The 19,832-nt window shown below is 45.6% G+C and overlaps 7 protein-coding genes across 7 annotated transcripts; 3 read left to right on the top strand and 4 right to left on the bottom strand.

The window, feature by feature from the left end:
- Window positions 1–1,416: 1,416 nt before the first annotated feature.
- On the bottom strand, window positions 1,417–3,361 carry TRUGW13939_00929 (uncharacterized protein; the record flags this gene model as incomplete). The annotated part of the gene is made up of 8 exons (XM_035484135.1): window positions 1,417–1,474; window positions 1,539–1,612; window positions 1,672–1,697; window positions 1,749–1,799; window positions 1,873–1,984; window positions 2,045–2,673; window positions 2,732–2,986; window positions 3,055–3,361. The coding sequence occupies 8 exons, from the start codon at window positions 3,359–3,361 to the stop codon at window positions 1,417–1,419; spliced, it is 1,512 nt and encodes a 503-aa protein (XP_035340028.1).
- Window positions 3,362–7,015: 3,654 nt separating this feature from the next.
- Window positions 7,016–7,856, bottom strand: TRUGW13939_00928 (uncharacterized protein; the record flags this gene model as incomplete). The annotated part of the gene is made up of 3 exons (XM_035484134.1): window positions 7,016–7,133; window positions 7,200–7,611; window positions 7,685–7,856. The coding sequence occupies 3 exons, from the start codon at window positions 7,854–7,856 to the stop codon at window positions 7,016–7,018; spliced, it is 702 nt and encodes a 233-aa protein (XP_035340027.1).
- Window positions 7,857–8,439: 583 nt separating this feature from the next.
- TRUGW13939_00927 (uncharacterized protein) lies at window positions 8,440–10,879 on the bottom strand (the record flags this gene model as incomplete). Its single annotated transcript, XM_035484133.1, has 7 exons — window positions 8,440–8,902; window positions 8,965–9,209; window positions 9,269–9,425; window positions 9,487–9,767; window positions 9,816–10,676; window positions 10,738–10,761; window positions 10,817–10,879. The coding sequence occupies 7 exons, from the start codon at window positions 10,877–10,879 to the stop codon at window positions 8,440–8,442; spliced, it is 2,094 nt and encodes a 697-aa protein (XP_035340026.1).
- Window positions 10,880–11,708: 829 nt separating this feature from the next.
- Window positions 11,709–12,299, top strand: TRUGW13939_00926 (uncharacterized protein; the record flags this gene model as incomplete). Its single annotated transcript, XM_035484132.1, has 5 exons — window positions 11,709–11,727; window positions 11,872–11,902; window positions 11,962–12,027; window positions 12,079–12,177; window positions 12,239–12,299. The coding sequence occupies 5 exons, from the start codon at window positions 11,709–11,711 to the stop codon at window positions 12,297–12,299; spliced, it is 276 nt and encodes a 91-aa protein (XP_035340025.1).
- A 615-nt stretch (window positions 12,300–12,914) lies between these two features.
- Window positions 12,915–14,934, bottom strand: TRUGW13939_00925 (uncharacterized protein; the record flags this gene model as incomplete). Its single annotated transcript, XM_035484131.1, has 11 exons — window positions 12,915–12,969; window positions 13,028–13,059; window positions 13,138–13,253; window positions 13,313–13,340; window positions 13,393–13,590; window positions 13,670–13,884; window positions 13,950–14,072; window positions 14,127–14,494; window positions 14,560–14,632; window positions 14,700–14,713; window positions 14,768–14,934. 11 exons carry the CDS (start codon window positions 14,932–14,934, stop codon window positions 12,915–12,917), a joined length of 1,389 nt encoding a protein of 462 aa, XP_035340024.1.
- A 1,797-nt stretch (window positions 14,935–16,731) lies between these two features.
- Window positions 16,732–17,903, top strand: TRUGW13939_00924 (uncharacterized protein; the record flags this gene model as incomplete). Its single annotated transcript, XM_035484130.1, has 3 exons — window positions 16,732–17,141; window positions 17,231–17,721; window positions 17,779–17,903. The coding sequence occupies 3 exons, from the start codon at window positions 16,732–16,734 to the stop codon at window positions 17,901–17,903; spliced, it is 1,026 nt and encodes a 341-aa protein (XP_035340023.1).
- Window positions 17,904–18,424: 521 nt separating this feature from the next.
- On the top strand, window positions 18,425–19,784 carry TRUGW13939_00923 (uncharacterized protein; the record flags this gene model as incomplete). The annotated part of the gene is made up of 3 exons (XM_035484129.1): window positions 18,425–18,647; window positions 18,705–19,050; window positions 19,106–19,784. 3 exons carry the CDS (start codon window positions 18,425–18,427, stop codon window positions 19,782–19,784), a joined length of 1,248 nt encoding a protein of 415 aa, XP_035340022.1.
- Between the last annotated feature and the right edge of the window lie 48 nt (window positions 19,785–19,832).

Genomic DNA, 19,832 nt, shown 5'->3' with positions numbered 1-19,832 from the left:
TGCATGTGGCTCTGGAGAGCCCGTCGAAGTGTTGATATAGCACTTGTGATTTTGCAGCGGTGGGGAAGTGAACTAAAGTCTGCGAGAATATTAAATTTCGTGTATTGAAATCAAATCACTAGCATTTGAAGCACCGATATAACAAATATGTTAGGCGGCCCAGCACGCCGCCGCCTTATGCTAGCCTGGCTCCGGGATTGCTCACTGATTTCGGAGCTCCGTTGTACTGTACATATACATGTAGGACGACTGTTATGGAAACTGGCTGGGCTGTATAACCCAGCCTCGAGTGCTGCCTGTAATTATTGTTTGTTAGTTAGCTATTAGATATTGCGGTGGTAGATAGTCACGGCTGCCTGTCACCAACATGCATTTCAAGAAGAGATGTTAGCGGGCGGCCTTGGATTCTTGGCCCGCGCCCAACTAGATCGAAGGATATGGAGCCGGAATGTGCTATGGCCACCGATAACTTAATTAACTACCGGATGTATCCGCAAGGCCTGCAAGATGAGGGCCTTGAGACCATGAGTTGAAACTAAAGCTGCAAGGAGCCGCTGAGGCCGGTCATGCGGGTGCCGAGGCAGTGTGAGAAGAAGGGGATGCCTAAGACAACGAATAGCTGTTCGCAATTTTTTTTCTTGCAATAATGAAAGTTTTCCGTGCTGGTAAAAACTAATTCCTGTAATTTCCTAAGTTATAGCATAGCTGTACAGGTTTCTACATGATAGATAGTGCGTGTGTGTTTTTTCCTAGCACCGCTACAACACTTCTTATCTGATATAAGAAGTCGAGGGTTTGCTATCTCATACGATCATTATCTCTAGAACTAGTATTTGATGTTTTCCCATCTATACTTCTTGATAGAGTATGCGCATGAGGAGGGGTATCTTTTTTTTATTGACGACATCATCCTATATAACTCATGATTATACCATGTATAGTAATTTGATCAATATCTAGCTCCTAGTACACGCAAAGGCACTAGCTCTTTTAGTTAGAAAGTCCTGGCTGAAAATCTTGTCACCTCTTATAGATACTAAAAGCTGAACGGGTATCTAAAATCATTAAAAATTGGCTTTTTTCCTCCTGCCAGGTCGGATACCCCGGCCACTAAATTTTAGTTAACACTCGTTCAACTGCAGCCCGATCTCGGGAGTCGATATGCCGGTAGGGGTCGGTTATTATTTACGTGGGGGCTATGGTGTACATTAGTCTGATACCAATTTGGTTTTAAGGCGTCCAAAGGCCCCCAAATCTTGACAGGGATAATTGATTACTTGTTGGCCAACCGTGTCATGATACAGTATCGATTCTCTACCTTCTTCAAAATTTCCATATGCACGGCTCAGGGGGTCTAGGGTTAACTGAATAGAACCAAGGCGACAAGATCCATGCTATATCACAATATCTACACAATTATTGGACACCTCTCCTTTTCAGACAGAGGTTCAAGTTTTCGATCTTGACAAACCACCTATACGAGTTTACACGGCCGCCATCAGTCTCATTTCAAAGAGGGTTAGCATGCCTTGACTTACCAGCAGTGTTCCTCTATTTGTGCGGTTGGATCGGCGAATTCAATGTCATATTCCAATAGTAGGCATGGTAAAAGCTGAGCGAGTTTGTTAGCCAACAGCAAGATCATGATTATATAGCTTTTGTCTATTTCACCTTGGAGATCTCCAGCAAGCTTAGACCTGGTAACTGTTAACCAAAGGAAACGGAATGAGAGGAAGGGAATGGCCTACTCTTGCCAATACAGGTTCTCGACCCAGCGCCGAATGCAAAGAAGAACCGTTCTGTAGCGCTACTCAGCTCATGTACACTTCGATATGGCAACAGCAGATAGCTCGCTTAGGGAAAAAGCCTTACTCTTTTGGCTCACATTACCATCTAACCATCGATCTGGGCGAAAGATATCGGCATCATCCCCAAAAATCTCTTTGTTTCGGTGGATAACCCATGGATTCGTTCCAGCGACAATCTGCCTCCGTGGTTAGTATAATATCTATACAGCAAATATAGTCAGGCTAGCTCAGCTCACTCCTCCAGGAATATGCACGCCATTCACGGCAAGACCTTCTGGTGGCACGACCCTGGGCATAGACATTCCCACCGCCGGGTGACAGCGCAACCCTTCTTGAATGCAAGCCTGCAAGTAAGACATGTTTCTAGTCACTTTGTATGGAGCATTAGTGCGCCCAATGTGACCAGCATCCGCCTCGGCAAAAATTTCTTCCATCAACTTTTCTTTATACTGCGGGTACTTGCAGAGATAGTAGAGAATGGCTCCGATGGAGATGGCGGTGGTGTCACTCCCCGCAAATATGTTGCTCGCTGACATGGACATAACTGCTGCATTGTCAAACTGATCTGGATTCTTGCGATGGACCTCCATAAATTTATCCAGCATGTCTGGGTGGCTACTTGGCACTGAGCTTCGCTGGCTTACTTCTTTGGCCGATATTTCACGTAGTAGGCCGTTGCGGTTCGTGACTTTGAGATGATTCCCAATCCAAGGTGCCAACCAATCGTGAACCCAGTAGAGCCACGGTACCTGTCCAACCCACGAAGCTGACTGGAGAGCCCCGTCAATGTGGACGAACGTTTCCTTATCAGTACCACTCTCAATGAAGCCGAATCGTTTGGAGAAAGTGAGTTCACCGATAACATCTGTAGGGATTATCAGTCAAAGCGCGCGTGATAAAAGTTAAAGAAGCGCCGCACAGACCAAACGCAAACAGCTGCGCCCAGTAGCCCATATCGATACGTTGTGTATCCATCTGCGAGAGCCGAGAAAGGAAGACGTCCAAGACGTCATCTAGATACGGCTCAAACTCGGCCAAGCCGCTGAGCGAATAGATGGAATTGACAAATCTGCGGTTTGTACTATGGACGCTTGCATCTCGCTCCGCAAAGAGATCGAACTTTCGCCGACCTTGCCACACACTATACCAGTCGCTTTTCTTGAAGGAAGCCCCGGCACCTGTCAAAAGAGTTATTTCAAGTCCGCCTCAAGATAGAAGTATGACAATAAGGAGGTGAATAACGCACCATATATCAGCTGGATCGCATCTGGATCTGCGATACTCACTTCATATGGGCCCGTACGCACTATGCTTCCATATTTGTCGTGGAGCTGTATCATCTCCCGATGCATGTCACCTCTAAGAGCATGATAGATCATCCACGCAGGCGACCAGCGAGCCCAGAATGGTCCGGGGACCGAAGCAAGAGGGTCGCGAAATGTTAGGATGAATAAGATAACAAGGGCGGTCGCAAGGCCGATAGTTAGCACATTGAAGGAGCCGAGGCTCTCAAATGCCGAGAGAGCCCATGGTGAAGACGAATCGAACGGCATAATTGAGGTCAATATGGTACATAGGAACGCAGTGAATTCCATGTAGCGGTCAACTGCAAACCCTGTTGTAAATTTGAATCACTAGAGGGATTTGGGGTAGTAAACCAACTAATTATTATTATACCGTTTCTTTGTTGAGGGTGGGGTATTCCGGGTTCAGCCTAAAATTTAGTGGAAAATTTAATAAAATTTACAGTATTTATCCAGTAATTAATACGTGGTTTTCCTTAGGAAAGTAACCAAGGTAAACCTGATAAGGAGATAGTCGGTATTGCATACCGGCCGCTAAACTTTAGGCTACATTTACTTTCCGTCCATGAGCCGTCGATCAATCCTGTTGACACTTACCACGACAAAGGCGCAGCAAGCTTGGACGTATTATTTGCGCTTGACTGCGAGGCCTCGAGATAACAGCGGTGGCGTTGATGCGGACCAATTCCTTAACGTGGATCTCACTACCGTTCCGATAGAAGGCGACAACAATAACCCCGACTACGCGCTGGTATGGTGGCTTTGTTACCATAGTGGGTGAAGTATGTAAACTAGCCTGTTGATACTAAGCGAGAAATCAAGTCGCACCTATAATCACTGATCAGAGAAATTGTCTTCGAAATAGAACTATCCTACATGTAAGAAAAAAAACATTCTCCAGTATTCGCCACACCCGGGCACACTCATATACATAACATCTGAATTTATCAACCGCGTGAACTTCGTACATATGTTTGTTATAGATAATCCTTTTCAAGAATGATCCACAGTAAACATTGAGGTGACTTGGATCTTCCGATCAGAAGGATGGCCACCATGATATTCCTCATCGCTCGCTTCCTCATCCACACCGTCACCCAACCTCGAAAAGCCCCCAACTACACTGCTATCGCTGTGTGCTCCAGTTCCACGGACCCGTATTCCTCCTCCGATGGTATGCAAGGCAAACGCGCCAGTATCGCTTTGAGCTGGACTCGTCCCTTTTGTCTTCTTCCTTGGCAACTTGATATGCGGCGCCAAGAAACGAGTCCAGGCACGCTGGAAGAGAGGCGCGAAAGAAGGCATGCACGCGGCGAGAAAGTAAATACCTGGTTCGATATCGGTCCACTTGAGCAGCTGGACGGAGGTCCAGGTATTATCATCGAAGGCGTTATGGTTGAAGAAATTTGCGAACCGGAAGCACGATGTAATAATTCCTCTAGAAGCAAGCATTAGGGATCAGTGTATATCCAATGGAAGGAAATGGCTTGTCACATACACCCCACCGGTAGCAAAGATAATTACCAGTCCAATTTTCTGATGCTGAGAAAGCTGTAGCCTGAATATCATCGGCAGTGGTAGGACCAATATGACGGCGTCCGTGACGATATTCGGGAACGACATCCAGTCATAGAATGATGTTACATCGATACACTTCCCCTGTGTACCTGGTATGGATTGTTCCCACTGATAGCTGACAGGTGTACATTGAAAAGTGGTTGTGAGTCCGACGGCCACAAACGTGGCAACGGTGATGAACATGAGGACATAGCTGGCAGCTCGTTCATATGGTGACTTGAAGAAGCGAAGGTAGAATCCGATGATCGACAACTTGGGGAGAGCAACCGCCAGCGCCCAGATCCAAACACAGGCGTAGATGCCCTTGGACCAAGCTATTAGTTTCTCCGGGCTGCGTGTTTTGACTGCCTCCAGATGTGTTCCCACGCCGGCAAGAGGAATTAGGACTGCGAATATCAAAGAAGAGGGGGTCAGAAGCATGTTTAAAGGTTCGTTCTTAGATTCATGGACTTACTGAGCCCTTCAATGCATGTTATAATGTTTACTACCAGCGCTGGCCAAATGAACCAGTCATCTAGGCCTCTTTGGACCCCTTGTCCCCGTTTCGCGAAATATCGAACAGCCGCAAATACAATCTCTAGGGTCATGAACACTATGGCAGTTGCAATGAGCTCACCACCACAATATTCATCCAGATACCCAGGGGAGACGTCCGTTGAGCTGTCAGACATGACGTTCAATGATCAAGGAATCCAGTTGACAATAAGAAATATACCAGTTGACAGAGGGGTTAAATATCCGTTGACGAGCCTATATGAAGGAAGAAAGACGATTCTTACAATCATTGATGGATTGATATGCACTAAAAGTGGCTCTATCATGCCTAGTAATTTGCTAGCGACATTTGCCTAATAAAAATTAATCCGGCTGAGTTGCCCCAACAGCGGGCAGGGGTTGTATAATGTCATGGGACTAGAATTAAATGAGAAACGGCCTATTTTCGAACTCACACATGCAGTGCGCCAAAAAGAGCGCAAACCCTGGGTAGGGGCTTCTTAGTATGCCACAAGTTAGTGTATTTCTCAGCTAACAGTAACATTGGAAGCATTAGTGTATGCAATAAAGCGGCAAGGCGCGAAACCAGCAGTTGCCTGACAAGAAAATCCAGACTGGTCTAGAAAGATGAATAATTTAATATGATCGCCATATTATCATTGAGAGAAAGCTATCAACTTGAGTTGATCATCGCTTAACCGTTCCCATAGACGGTGTGTCCGTCGGGCGATATGCAAGGCCCCCCAAGGCCAACCCCTTCTCTTTTGCATGTGCAGCGGCTAGACTTCTTTCTTTGGATTCTAGTACTATCACTATGAGGGGTATTCACATATCCCAAGGAGTGTGGGAGTACTCGCCATTCTATGTCAACAAATCCAGCCATTTTCTACCTGTTCACAGCCAATCATTCGATATTTAGATCATCCCAAAAATTGCCTTTTCGTAACTTGAGAATTTATTCTTCCCCAATAGCAATACCAAAATGGAATCCGTCAGTTTAGATACTTGATTTTCCAAGTCTATGTTACAGGGTGGTTCCTTGAGACAAGTGGAGAAGAATAGGTATCGCCAAAGCCGCTCCCGCTCAGTAACTTTTAACCCGCACCGCCCATGGGGTAAGTTGCAGGAAGCTGGTGCCTTATATTTAACTACTGGTTATTAAAAAAAAAGCACTTGAGCTTTACCTATTTCGTAAATGACCTAAAATTAGATTCTCCTCCATTAGGGGCATAGCCAACTCTTATGGCGTATTTCAGACCAGGTGCTGGTGGATCACACATCGATATGGCCTGGATTGGCTCAATACAAGCAACCCTGCTACTTTTCATGGGGGCTATTACAGGGCCGCTCTATGATCCTGGATACTTTCGACTTCTACTAGCAACAGGCACATTCTTAACGTTCCTTTGGATGATGACGATAAGTATATGCACTGAATTCTGGCAATTTGTTCTCGCACAGGGTATGGCTGTCCAACTTGGTGAAGGGTGTCTTTTTGTATCCAGTAAAAGCGACGGCAGGTTTCTCTCAGCATGTCAGCTGCTAACCAAAAAGCCTTTGGCTGTTTTGGTCAGTCCTTATTACCCAACAGTTTCCACCGTGGTCGTCTGTCGTCGCACTTATATGTTACATACATACATCACTTTGGCCCCTCACTGTACATGTATAGCGTCAACTGGTATAAATGTGCATAAATCAAATTGAAATTTGACATCTAAATATTGATACAATAACAAAATCTTTATAAAAAACAACCCCTTCACAAATAATTGTTCCCCCAAAAATGCGCCTTAAACATTGGCGTATGTATACATGTGCTTTGAATAAATTCTACGCTGGATCTTGCTGAACATCCAACATGACATGCTCACCATCAGGCCGAGTAATATGGTCCGCAAAAGGACCATACTTGTTGTTATGCGAATAGGCCTTCATCATGAGAATCGTGCTACATTGAAACCTCTGTTAGCTCTGCTGGCAACCAAATTATAACCGGTCCATGGTTCAAACTAACCTCCAAACCGTGAACACAAACCCAATCCATTCAACAATAATCGCCGCTACTGCGCGACCGTCATTGCAATAATCCAGCGAAGGACCATGCCAACTCTGGCGTATACTATTCGCTTGATCATCCGTAACCCCATCGATCTGAATACCGTGCGTTGCAGCAGTAACCGTGAGCCAAAGCAAGGCAGCCAGTTCCATGGCACACAATACCACCGCGGATAATTGCCATGTCCACTGTATCCTTCGGGATTCCACGCGCTCTGGCCAGAACAGATCATAGAATATCGCAGCACCGAAAAATAAACCGATCAATATATTCGGGGCAATATTGAATCCAAGACTGGCGACTAGATCGGTAGAGTTGATACGAGCAGAGGGAAAGTCGGATATTGTGCGAGATCGGACTTCGTTGTAGGCTGGAAAAAAAAAAGATACTTAGCAGGTCTATTCTCATGTATTTGCAAAAGGGAGGTTGATTAGAGGCCGTACGTTTTAAGACCGCAATGCCAATGCTATTCACAGCTCCAGTGATGTTCGTTGCGAATTGATACACGATAAACTTTTTCTTTCGAAGATAGTACGTGTTGTTATACATGTAATCGCTCTTTAGCTTCCGCCATTGTATATCATGCCGAGGCATATTCTTGACGAGCTGCCCCATGATGGCGTGTTATGTAGTGGGAAACGATAGTTCGAGAAGGAAATCCAGGAGAACAAACTTTCAAGTATAAGCTGTCGGAGGAGGTTTGGTGAGTACTACAAATCATTGCCCGTGAAAAGCGATTCACGTCCTCATATATGAGTCAAATAATACTTTCTTTCTCTGGTAGGCAACCCCAACAAATATGCCTTGTGTGGCTGTGATGATAATTTTTGGTGGTAGTATCCCAGAACACAACAGTCTTCGGCTCCTCGGGCCCGACCAGACATGTCTGTGTACGCCCACATTGAACTAATGATTGGTTAAAAAAACAAGGCTATAATATTAAAACGTAAAAGTTTTGATAATTCATTCGCTAGACATAATTCAACAGTCAGCACTTAACAGAGTGCCTAATAACGTGGAGTTCAATAGCTTGGCATTGGGTCTCCGGACCCGAGGGCCCGGAATATGTGCGGAACGAGGATTGGCCCCTTTTTCTACCTAGACATTCATATCATAAACTTTACCCCTGACGTAATTAGAAAAAGGAAATCCTTAGGAGGACTATTCTTGGCCCTAACTACACTGCCTGCACAAAAAGCTACGATATATCCCCGTCAAAGAAAAGATATGGCTCAATAAACGACGCCATTGCGACAGGATCAACATCGGCGTCAAAGTCATTCATTACCGCATCCCAAGCCCGGGGCGTCATGACTTGTTGTAATCCGGCTGCTGAAATATCACCGGGAGGGATTTGGAACGATGGATGCATTGTTTGCTGCTGTTCAAGCGCAACATCTGCACTGGATGTCAAGTGGCTTTCCCCGGGGATGGTAGTGGTGCTGTTTCTCCCTTCCATATGATGTGAAACAGTGTTTTCAGCAATCCGATAGAACGTCTTGCAAGTATCGTAGAGCTTTTTCCCACTTTGTGAGGTCACTGATCCCGGCTCGATGCTGGAGAGGGCGGACCAGAGGATCGTCAAGTCCTCAACTGAGGGCACCGCGACGGTATTTCCAGCCAAGACGATGAATGAGGTGAACGGGACGTAAGAGAATAGCCTAAACAAATGTTTATAATGAGATAAGCACAAATATATAGGATAGTTAAAAAGGGAGCTCACGTATTTAGGAACATTCCCCAGGAACCTGGACTTTTCTGGCCAAATGTTTCACTGGCTCTGACGATGGCTATTAGTGCTCCACGAGCTGCATTGACGCAATTAATACTGCATTGCAGCGGATGTGAGTTTGGTGCCTCGCACGGGACGATGCGGTAGACGATTGTGACGAGGCAGAGAGTCATTATGTTGAGAAGGATGGCGATTATTTTAAACGCGTTGTTCGTAAGTACGTTATCTTGAAGCGTCTTTATCCTGTTAAACCGGGATTTTTTTTATCTTTTGAATTATATCATGTGGAACTCACGTTTTGAATGTTTTCGTTGACTTCGGTGAGCTGTTTAGCAAAAGATTCGGCTCTCTCGATACGGATCCTTTGTGGTTCTCGTTGTGCGATTGCAGAAAACAGTTTGATGTACATATCGCCTGAGATGACGGAAAATTCCAGAAAAGCAGCATATAAACTAATCAACTGTTAATACCTATATCCTTACCTCTTCTTAGGGATATATAGGTTGTGCTTACTATGCTGGGCCCTCTGGAAGATCCCCAGGCAAGTCTTCTGGTATAGAGGGACGCTCAGTCGAGACATCAAAGTGAGGAATTGATGGCGTCCTCCCCAGAGTAAAAGCCAGGCCTTTGTCCACAACGTAAATGTGCCAGAATATTAGGCGTTTCTTGAATTCCTCGCGGCCCTTGTACTTGCTAGGTAGATGGTGGAATCCCAAGTCAATGCACATTCTTGAACCGGCTGAATTCAATCTCCATGCCATGGCGGGCCGACCAGCCCTCATATAGAACATTGTCTGCAAAAGATCAGCAGAGTTATTTTTCTAAGCAATATGAGAGCTCACCAAAAATGACATTGCTTGGCAAGCCTCGACTGACGGTATTATACAAAGTCTCAAGCTGTTCATAGTGATCTCTATATTCGCGTCCAATAGCCGAAGGAACGAATCGATATCGGATGCCGTAACGCAAATTCGGTCATAATGTGGCTTCTTCAGTCCGACAAAAAGGTAGAAAAGGCCGACATTGACAATTGCCCATGTCGTCAGGGAATAATGACGGATAGCAAAGTAAACTTGTTGGCAAAATTCCGCAAACTCTGTTTCATTAATGATGGGCATATTTAGAAAGAAGTCCTGCTTCTCGTCCTGGATTAACCGTAGTAGTAAAAGCACCGAATTGATAGGCGGAAGTGTCCTGCTTTCTAGTTCAGGATATTGTAAATCCACGCGTGAGGAAGGAGAAGAATCTGGTGAGCCTGAAATTTCAAAGCCGGAAGAATCCATAGCAGTGGTAGAGTCGCCTCGAGGGTCATCATCACCTAAAGAAGAGGCTGAAATAGAGCCTATGTCGGATGCGGCATTTTTCAGAGTATCTCTCACGCGCTTCACATGAGCATTAAACGATGAATCACCCCGGTAACCTTCAGAAGTTCTTGATACTTCTAGAAGGTGACTTGTGATCTTTTCAGCCGGAGATGCCTGCGACTGCATCGGCGACTGCTGGAGGCGGGTTTCATTCGTGTCCAGGAGCCTATTAACATCTTGCCGGATGCCCTGAAGCACACGCTCGACATTTTCCATGGCTTCATCGTATCTCGACGAAATGAGAACCCGCTGTCGCTTTTCTAGAGATCGCTGGGCGATTTGGCACTCTAGGCCGGCAGTCACGCAGCTTGAGCATGGGGTGCGGCGATCACATTTTGTCTATTTTTTTGTCAATATCATTTGGCATACAACCTTGTTGATAGGTATAGACAATTCTCACTTTGCGATTCTTGCAGTTTTCACACTAAAGTCAAGATTAATACCTCATCGACGTGTACAAAGGAGACGGCATTTCTTACCGCAGGCCGTTTACTCCTTATGGAGTCTAGTTTGGAATTGCTCGCACTGCCCGGCGTAGACATTGTAGTTGCTCATCGAGAGCGGACAGGTATAATAACAGCAATGAATTTTTATTTCAAGGGCCGCTGTTGAAGGAGGTCTTGAGTCTAGGCGGCATTATTATTCCGGGTTGTCCGGGGTAAGCTCCTGGTGAGGCTGAGCTTCGTCCTAGAAGTAACGGTTGGAGTCCCCACACGATATATATAGAGAAGAAATTAGATTTGAAGACCTGAGGTGATGTCAATTAACATGCACGGTTAGTTTAAATTTTTTTTTTTTTTGTATATCGTAAGAAATAAGAGGAGTATTCAAGTTCTCAAAAATCCATAAAGTAAAATCAATGAAGAACGACAATTTCATATTTCGAATACCAGCCTATCTCCATCAATAAAATCAATTTAATATTCAAATAATATGTATAAAGTCGCAAATTATGAGAGATTCACAACCGAATGCGGCATAGTCCGAGAGAGACAGAGTGGATCCGCGTCAAGCCAATAGGAGCACACAAGCTAAGCGAAGCCAAACCGAGCCGGAAAAAGGATTCGCCGCCGGGCTTGGCGCACATTCACAGTCGCCAAATTCGAGGCTCTCCGCGACCTGTCACGACCCAGTCAGTCCTCAACAACTCTAACCAGCCGACATCAAGTTCGCAGGTACGTACAGTGCCCTTATTTCCATCCAGAACACATCGAAGAACAGAAAGAAAATTTCCCGACAATCCGCACCCGAGTTTGTTTGTCTGTTTCGCTAGAGAGTATTCTTTTTTGGCGATCTACAAACCTCGAAAAAACATCTACACACTCATTTCTTCGCTGAGCACCCGACTAATTCGACTCGCAGCTAGTCAAAATGGCCAAGAGAACTACCAGTAAGGATTCCATTCATTCACAGCATGTTTCGCACACTTTATACCAGCGAAAATCCGATTTGCGTCGATGAAAACCCAACTGTCGCCATTTTACACTTTGTGCGTTGCGAGGAACCGGGAACAATTTGCTAACTTGATTTCCAGAGGTCGGTATTACCGGCAAGTACGGTGTCAGGTAAGATTTTGTCTCTGGAATCGGTGGACTCGGGAGACGGATATTAACAACAAACTCAGATACGGTGCTTCCCTCCGTAAGCAAGTCAAGCGTATGGAAGTTTCGCAGCACGCCCGCTACACCTGGTACGTTGGCATGGAATGAAGAAGATGACTGGAGGCTAATTCGAGGATCAGCACATTCTGCGGCCGCAACACCGTCCGCCGTCAGTCCGTCGGTATCTGGCACTGCTCTGGCTGCAAGAAGACCATCACCGGTGGTGCTTACACTCTTGCGTTAGTGTTCCCCCCCACCAAACCACACACAAAACAAACTTGCTGATTTTTTCTAAAATAGCACCCCCGCTGCTTCCGCTGCCCGCTCCACCCTCCGCCGCCTTCGCGAAATTAACGAGTAAAAAATTGGTACGGCTTTGATTCGGCGCAGTTTTTTTCCATTGGGTTCGGGTATTTTGTGTGTTGCAAATGAATGGCTTGGTTTTGTCAGAACGGAAACAACATCACCATCAAAAAAATGATATCTGTCACGAGTTTTTTTATTCCTTCGGCGGGCATTATTATACAATGCGGATTTTCTCGTGTTTAGCTTAGATTCGAACGAAACGAGCTCAATACCGCCTCCGATTCGGACAATTCATATGCAATCTTCCAATTCACATATTATTCTAGTAGATGGTATGGTCTTTTAGGTCGGAATTGGGACTATACAAAAGATAATTATAAACTCGAGATTTCGCCAAGTTCCTTTTTATTAAGGAGCTAAATGATAATAGTTCTCCTGGAAATGTACACCCGCAGTGATGCTTCGTTCCGGAACACTCGTAAAGAGCTCGGTCGATCGCTTGAAATTGTTCATATATACCCAGCGATTCTAGTAAGTTCATAACTCGAGAAAAGAGTTCCCATAGCGTGACGATTCGAACAGGCTACAACGAGGGGGCAACTGACGTCAGCAAAATAAATGAAGTGTCAAGCAGGGAGACTCTGCGTACTGGATACTGTAGTACTGAGGCTTAGCCGCTGTTTGCGCTACAAGAGAAACTTGCACCGCTCGAGTCTTCGTGAATTCTACCGATTGTTAGACTGGAATGACTTTAATGTTCAGGTGGCCTTTCTGAGTACGCACGCTTTCCCCGAGACCCAAAGACCCATTCCGCACTGGATAACATATCAGTGATATCTCCCTTTGAGAGAAAAATATATATTTTTTTTAAAAAAAAAGGGGGGAGTTCTCACCAGGCAGCCACCAATTCCAACAATAAGCAGATTGACAACTAAAAGGAACATTTTTCGCTTGGACTCGCCATACTTTCCCCAGTTTAGGAATAACCAGAATATGCCACTTAGACCATCTGAAAACCGCATTAGTCTCTCGGATCTGGCCACGATTGAGATTGAGAATATCACTTACAGGTGAACCAACTCGCGAAGAGGGCAGTCTAGCTATCATTAGTGTTGCTGCTCAATGAAGTTTGGAGAGGTTAAACTCACAATCAGACTAAGCAGGTTGTTGAAGACAGGAATAGCCTCGGCAATGATCCAGGCAATTATCCACAGTGCGAAAGTGATTCCAACCCAGGACCCAATCGAGAAGAAACTACGCTTTTGCATGAGATCTGTTCCGCGGAAGAGCCGCACATAAATGTACTTTGATGCAACATGGCCATTGATGACACCGGCAATAACAATCTAAACAACTTGACTGTCAGCAATTTTCTCCGTATCGAAAGATAACTTGAAAAAAAAAAAAAAAAAACCGAATGAATACCGTGGGGATCGCGATTCCGTACGCGACCTTTGCTGTGATAGGACTCGTCGACGAGAGCGCTGGAGACTTGACATCCTTTCCGCCGTATACGTAGATGGCCACTGCAGCTATGACGTATAGACATGTGTCGGTTCCTTGAAGTAAGAATAGCGTTTTGGGATACTCTTTGGGGTTCTGCATCTCCGAAATAAAACCGAAAAAGGCGACATGGCCGGCTGTTTATTTGCTGCTGTCAGCAAGGGCTGAGGATATAAAAAGAATCAACTATATTAGAGCCTACCGTAGGCAAAGACGATATTCGTCACGGCTAAAAATCCCGTAGCAACGTCCGTCTTTGTGGTCGCATCGACTTTCCCATCCCCTGGTCGCTGTATAGAAATGGCGATTATTGTTATAAGCACGGCTTTAATGATTTAGTGACAACTCAACTTCTTGTGCCGGTGGACGAGGGTCTTACCCGAAAGGATACTGCCAAAGGAGGCAAAAGAAAACCAAGAGACCTTGCGTAGTGTTCGTGGCAAGGCACACACAAAAGAGACAATCAGACCGACGATACCAAAAACGATGGAGCAGGTGCCATGGTTAGTAACAGTGTTCATCATGACGGTGAATGTCAGTAGATGACTACCCATGATAAACACGAGAAAAAGCAGCTGGCCTGTCCCAAGAAACTCTCGACCGAAGCGTGCCAGACCCAGAGGCGCGAAGAGCACATCTCCTGCGTCAGCCATGCTATGGACGTGAGGATAGCGTAGCTTAAACTGCCCTATCACATATCCCGTATAGGTCGCGAGTAATCCAAGGCCGACAATCAGAATTACCGCACTTGAAGAGCATTAGTTCCCTGCCATGATTATCACACACACACCCCTGGACAAGACAAGACTTACGGGACCAGTCCCAGTGTCGCCACGGCCGAGGGTAGGGACAGAATACCCAAGGAGATGGTTTCTGCAATCATGACTGGTACGAGGGTGTTTAATTAGCGAGAAGAAAGGGGTCGCAAGCTTAGGAGACTAGGTTCACATACTCATACCGCATTGCCTGAAGTTTTCGCAATTAGCTCACACTCCAGTATGATATCAAAGAGAGTCTTACCACCAGTACAATGTGCGATATTTCACATCCGCAAACTCTTCGTTTCCGAAAGGGTCCTCATATTCAGGTGCGCTGTTGACTCCTTTTCTCTTGGCCTCCTCCAGGGTGCTGGCATCTTGTTTATCGGATGAGATGCCCTGGATCGAATCATGCTCAAACTGCGTCATCTTTGGTATTTAGGCGACTCGATAGGCACTACAGCTCCGAGGTGTCACGTCTGAAAGTCGAGGAACAAAAGCATGATGACAAGAACAGAACGGCCCACGAGCTTGTCCTATATGCACTTCTGTTTGTGTTGACCTAACAGCTATTATGTCATATTATTATGATGTGCGGGGATGTGCGGGGGAAGTAGTATCAAGCTTTCCATGGACAAAGCAGAGCTGCCCAGACGTGGGGACCGGATGGTGACCCTAAAACTAATGGTGCGCCACATCATAAGAATAATACTAAGCATATAACTAGGCATAATATGGTACCTACTGCTGGCACATGATATTTATACCTAACTCTTAATATCAAAGATATCTATATCCAGAGCAAGCTATTATATTACTTCCTGTAAAAAAAATATAACCATTTTTATGTTAAAAAGCATCTAGAAATCATAAGTCGACTCGGCGTCCGAGTCGGAGCATATCTAAAAGCAGCTTCCAAAGGGGGTTAGTTGTTTTGGAAACCCTGCGCCTAGATAAATTAATATTACATAACCTATAAGCAGCAGGGTGCATGGTTGTTGCTTACCAACAGCACGCTATTCAATCACATCCTCAGACCATTGCTGACATGCTCTCATATCCTCACCTAATCTGACATTTTAGTAATACTATTAGCTAATAGTTTTAGTATATCCCGTAGGGGAAATCAAAGTCTACAGGTAGCTTTTTGTAAGAACTGCCATTTCTAACCTATATAGGGCGTCGCAGGCGCCCCTGAAACCCCATAAAGCTGGCATGGCCCCCTTAGAGACAGGGGTGAAGACCTAATACCAGTGTCACAAGAATCGATAACGCTCAGCTAATAGATGTAATAGCGGACGCTTGTTGCATAAGCAAGGTTATTCGATATTATTATTGGGTAAAATAATATCATACGAAAAGATGCTCCCTATAAAAAGAGGCCCAAACAAAACAGGGCTCCGGATGGAAGAATAATTTTTTAATAGCTAGCAATATTTATTATATTATTATATATTTATTTAAATATTTTAATTATCTCTTTATCACATGTACTTGAAGATACTATCTAATAGTACATTCTATTATAAAGTAATACTTTTCTAATATAATTACTTTCTTTTTGTATTAATCTAATTACTTATAGGTGTATTCTTCCTAAGGGTGTCTTAAATAGGTAGCCTTGTTTGCTTATATAAATAATGTCTGCTACTTTTATTGATTGGCTGAGCGCTATCGATTCCTGTGACAGAAGAAATGAAACTCATGCTATTTTTCCTCGCGTTTCTCAAGACTCATGCCGCCAGCATCCCCAAAACAACGTTCCGAGCCTCTCCCTTCGTTCCGGCAGTCTCCTGTTTCAGATCATGATGAAGCTGGCGCAACTTATTATGAAGGGCCCTGAGCTCACATTCCTGGTTCCGGGCAAAGTGTGTTTCCTCATTAGGTTAGAGGAGTGTACGTGAAACAGAGCCCTTCCTATATCTGTGCGCTGCTCTTTTTATTATGTTGTGTTTCCGAACTACATCGCGGAACGGAACTGTCTCGGACTGTTTTACATCCTTCTCGGAGACTTCCCACCTCTAAGCTTCCTCTTAAGTCCGGAGTCTAATTAGTGGCCCATATTGTTTACTCATCTGTGCCTTGGAGCAAGCAACCTAAGGACGTCATGTGGCAGGAAAATCCACGAAATTATACCATGCGCTTAACCGTATCATATATTCTTACCTGTGTCAACTCCTCAACAACGGATCGTTTCGCTCTCTAGTTCCCATCGCCCCTTATATCATGCAGCAACCAAAGAATTTTGACGCCCTGATCATCGGCGGCGGGCCTGCGGGGTTGGCGGCTGCCATGTCTATGGGAAGAGCCTGTCGGAAAGTTGCCCTCTTCGACTCTCAGGAATACCGAAACGAGAGGGCGCCCATGATGCATAACGTTTTGTGTCACGATGGAGAAAAGGCAGACCTGTACCGGGCCCGAGCACTAGAAGAGCTTATGGACAAATATGATTGTATCACATTATGTGATCAGGAAATCGCCAGTGCCCGTCACTTCGGCGAAGGGTCTCAGCAATTCTTTCAGCTTACGGATGCTAAGGGCCATGTGTGGACAGGGTTGAAGCTAATACTTGCAACGGGCACGAAGGACAACCTTCCGAGCATTAAAGGCTACAAGGCACTCTGGGGAAATGGAATGTACGTTCTGATCACGCCAGCAATTCTCATTTTGATGATAGTCACCAAGACAATTGGCTCACAGCTGACATCACGCCTGACTTGGCTAGTGTCCATTGTCTGTTTTGTGATGGATTCGAACGTCGTGGGGGGCATATCGGTGTTCTCGGGCTACAATCTTTAAAAGACCTCGGTCCCCTGTTGATGGCATTCCGTCTGTCTGGAGGTAGAATCACAGTCTTCACCAATGGAGAGGCTCCGAACGGGGGAGACGCGCAGAGGGCGCACGACCTGGCAGCTGCCCGGGGAGCCCAATTCGACCACCGTGTCCTCGAATCAGTTTCTGAAAATCCGGCCGTAGTAGGAGTTGAGATGCATTTTCTCGAAGGTCCAATGACACATGTGAGGATGTTGTTACACTCACCACCGAGCACCAATCGTGCCAGCAAACTAATCAAAAGCCTTGGCATTGAGACACATAGCGGGCCCGATGGGCATATAGTGACGAAGACCTCCTTCTATGAGACGAGCCTCCGTGGGTGCTTTGCCGCAGGGGACACGGCTTCAGGGGCTAAAGTAATCTCAGTGGCAACAGCAACAGGTTTGTCCCCTATATTATTATATTATATATCTTATATGCTATTTCTGTTTGCTCTAGCAGCGGCTGATGCAGATTGCCCAGGAACCTTAGCAGGAATCGGAGCAGCGAAACAATTAGCCTTTGATGAAGCCATTAAAGCTTTTGATGAGCTGTTCGCAGGCCAGGTGAAAGGAGTCTTGTAGCAATGGATAGCGTGTAGCGGTTATGACTCATGTGACCTGTGCAGCCTAGAATTAGATGTGAGCTACGGGATTGCTTAGCTGATCGATTTCAACTGTATGAAGGTCTTAATTCTCCCTATGTGAGAGAGTTACAGAAGAGTTATACAGCTATTTAGGAATCAATACGGTGTTGGGCTTCTTTACGCTGCTCACAATCGATCGATCAACGCCCACTTTTGTGGTTTCCCACCATATACTTTTTCACGTAAAAAACATTAATAGAACAGAATTATAAAACTCTTAAATAGATATACTAGATAGCAAAACAATAAACAAAAATATAGAAACCTAAATTCTTACCAGCAAAGTATCAACCCATCCACTTTATCCGCTCTAAAATAAAGCTCAATACAGAATAAGCAGTAAATATAATATAAAAACAACAAATAAACCCTTGAAAACAGCAAAATATCTAGAAATACAACTAGGAAAGATGTTGTATACTAAACAGTCAACTGCGCTGCCGTTAGGGCTCGCGGCGAATGACAAAATCCGAATCCGATCCGGAAACTAGAGTATATGTAAGCAATAGCGGAGGCTTTCTGTGCGTCAAAAAGGGTCCGAGAATTACATCGCCTCAACGACAGCATTCGAATAACAGCAAATTCGTGTCTTTCACTTGCTTTCATGACGCAATGGATGCTTGTCAGGGCGTTGGTTCCGATTTCTCTCCAGTACAGGCTCGTGTGTCCTGCGAGCCCTGCAGTATGCCGGTTTTGGCCTCGTTCCAGGGGTATCGCTGACGTCTTGACTCTCTCATAGGGGATAAAAAGGTCCGCTGCACTGGAGAGCGCCCAGTATGCTCACGATGTAAATCTAAGAGCCGGCAGTGTGTGTACTCGGCGCAGCTGCCGACCGGCAGACCAAAAACCGCAGTCCGTAGACGGACACGTGCTCGTCCCTACCTCCATCGCGAGGACCGGATTTTGCCGTCGGAGGAAGCAAGTGATACTATCGTCGATGTGAGTTTTACTGCTCAGTCTACGCCCACAGACCCCTGCGAAGCTTCGCAGGCTCCCAGACCCCCAGGAGTCCCTGATGTACAAACGGCGCAGAACCCTGGTAATATCGCTCCACCATACGTGGTCGACCTGGAGAATCACCCTCGGTATGCATTTAAATACTGCTAATATTGACTTACTACTAATGGTGATATTGGGTAGGACTCGAGAGTCTCAATCAGTTTATCCGTCGCTGCTAGCAAACGAAGCCAAGCCAAGTAGCTGCGCATGCCTATCCATAATGTACCTAATGATGGAACAACTACGAGGACAGGATCAGTTCACCGTCCCAGATGATCTGACTATATTACGGAACTGTCTAAATTCCGCCCGTCAGGTCCTCGACTGCACACACTGCCCGTTGCGTTACCTGTCTATCGTCCAAAATGCCACCATCCTCGGCGCACTATGTCTGTGCCTCGCGGAATGCTACGCACGTGCTCTTGATTGGATTGATGGAGAAGCAAAGCGCGCCAACAGCGCAAAACAGCAGAAGCGATTATCCGTCCTTGCTTCGAGTCCCGATGTCATACATGGGCCCTCTCTCACGGTGACCATGCCAGCTTCCTTCGCGGTGGAAGTTGCGCCTTCCGAGTGGAGGAACATGATGCGCAACATCGTCAAGGCCGAGCTTTTTGGAACCGAGTCTCGAAAACAGGATTGTTTCAGCTCCTTCATTTCGGCCCTGGAAGACCGGCAGAGGAGCTGGCATCGAACACCTCCCGCGCCGGACTGCCCACCAATGTACCGGTCCCCATGCAACGTAGATGATCCTCTACCTACCTGTCTTTCGATCGTCAACGAAGCTAAAAAGCTGATATATCGAATTGAGAATAATTAGCTAGTTTTGGCACCTGAAATGTGCAAAGTCACTTGAATCGTGGCTGCT

The sequence above is a fragment of the Talaromyces rugulosus genome, chromosome I (genome assembly GCF_013368755.1).
Source record: "Talaromyces rugulosus chromosome I, complete sequence".
Classification (NCBI taxonomy): Eukaryota; Fungi; Ascomycota; class Eurotiomycetes; order Eurotiales; family Trichocomaceae; genus Talaromyces; species Talaromyces rugulosus.
The sequence above is the reverse complement of the archived record's forward strand: the minus strand, read 5'-3'. Positions and strand labels throughout refer to the sequence as shown.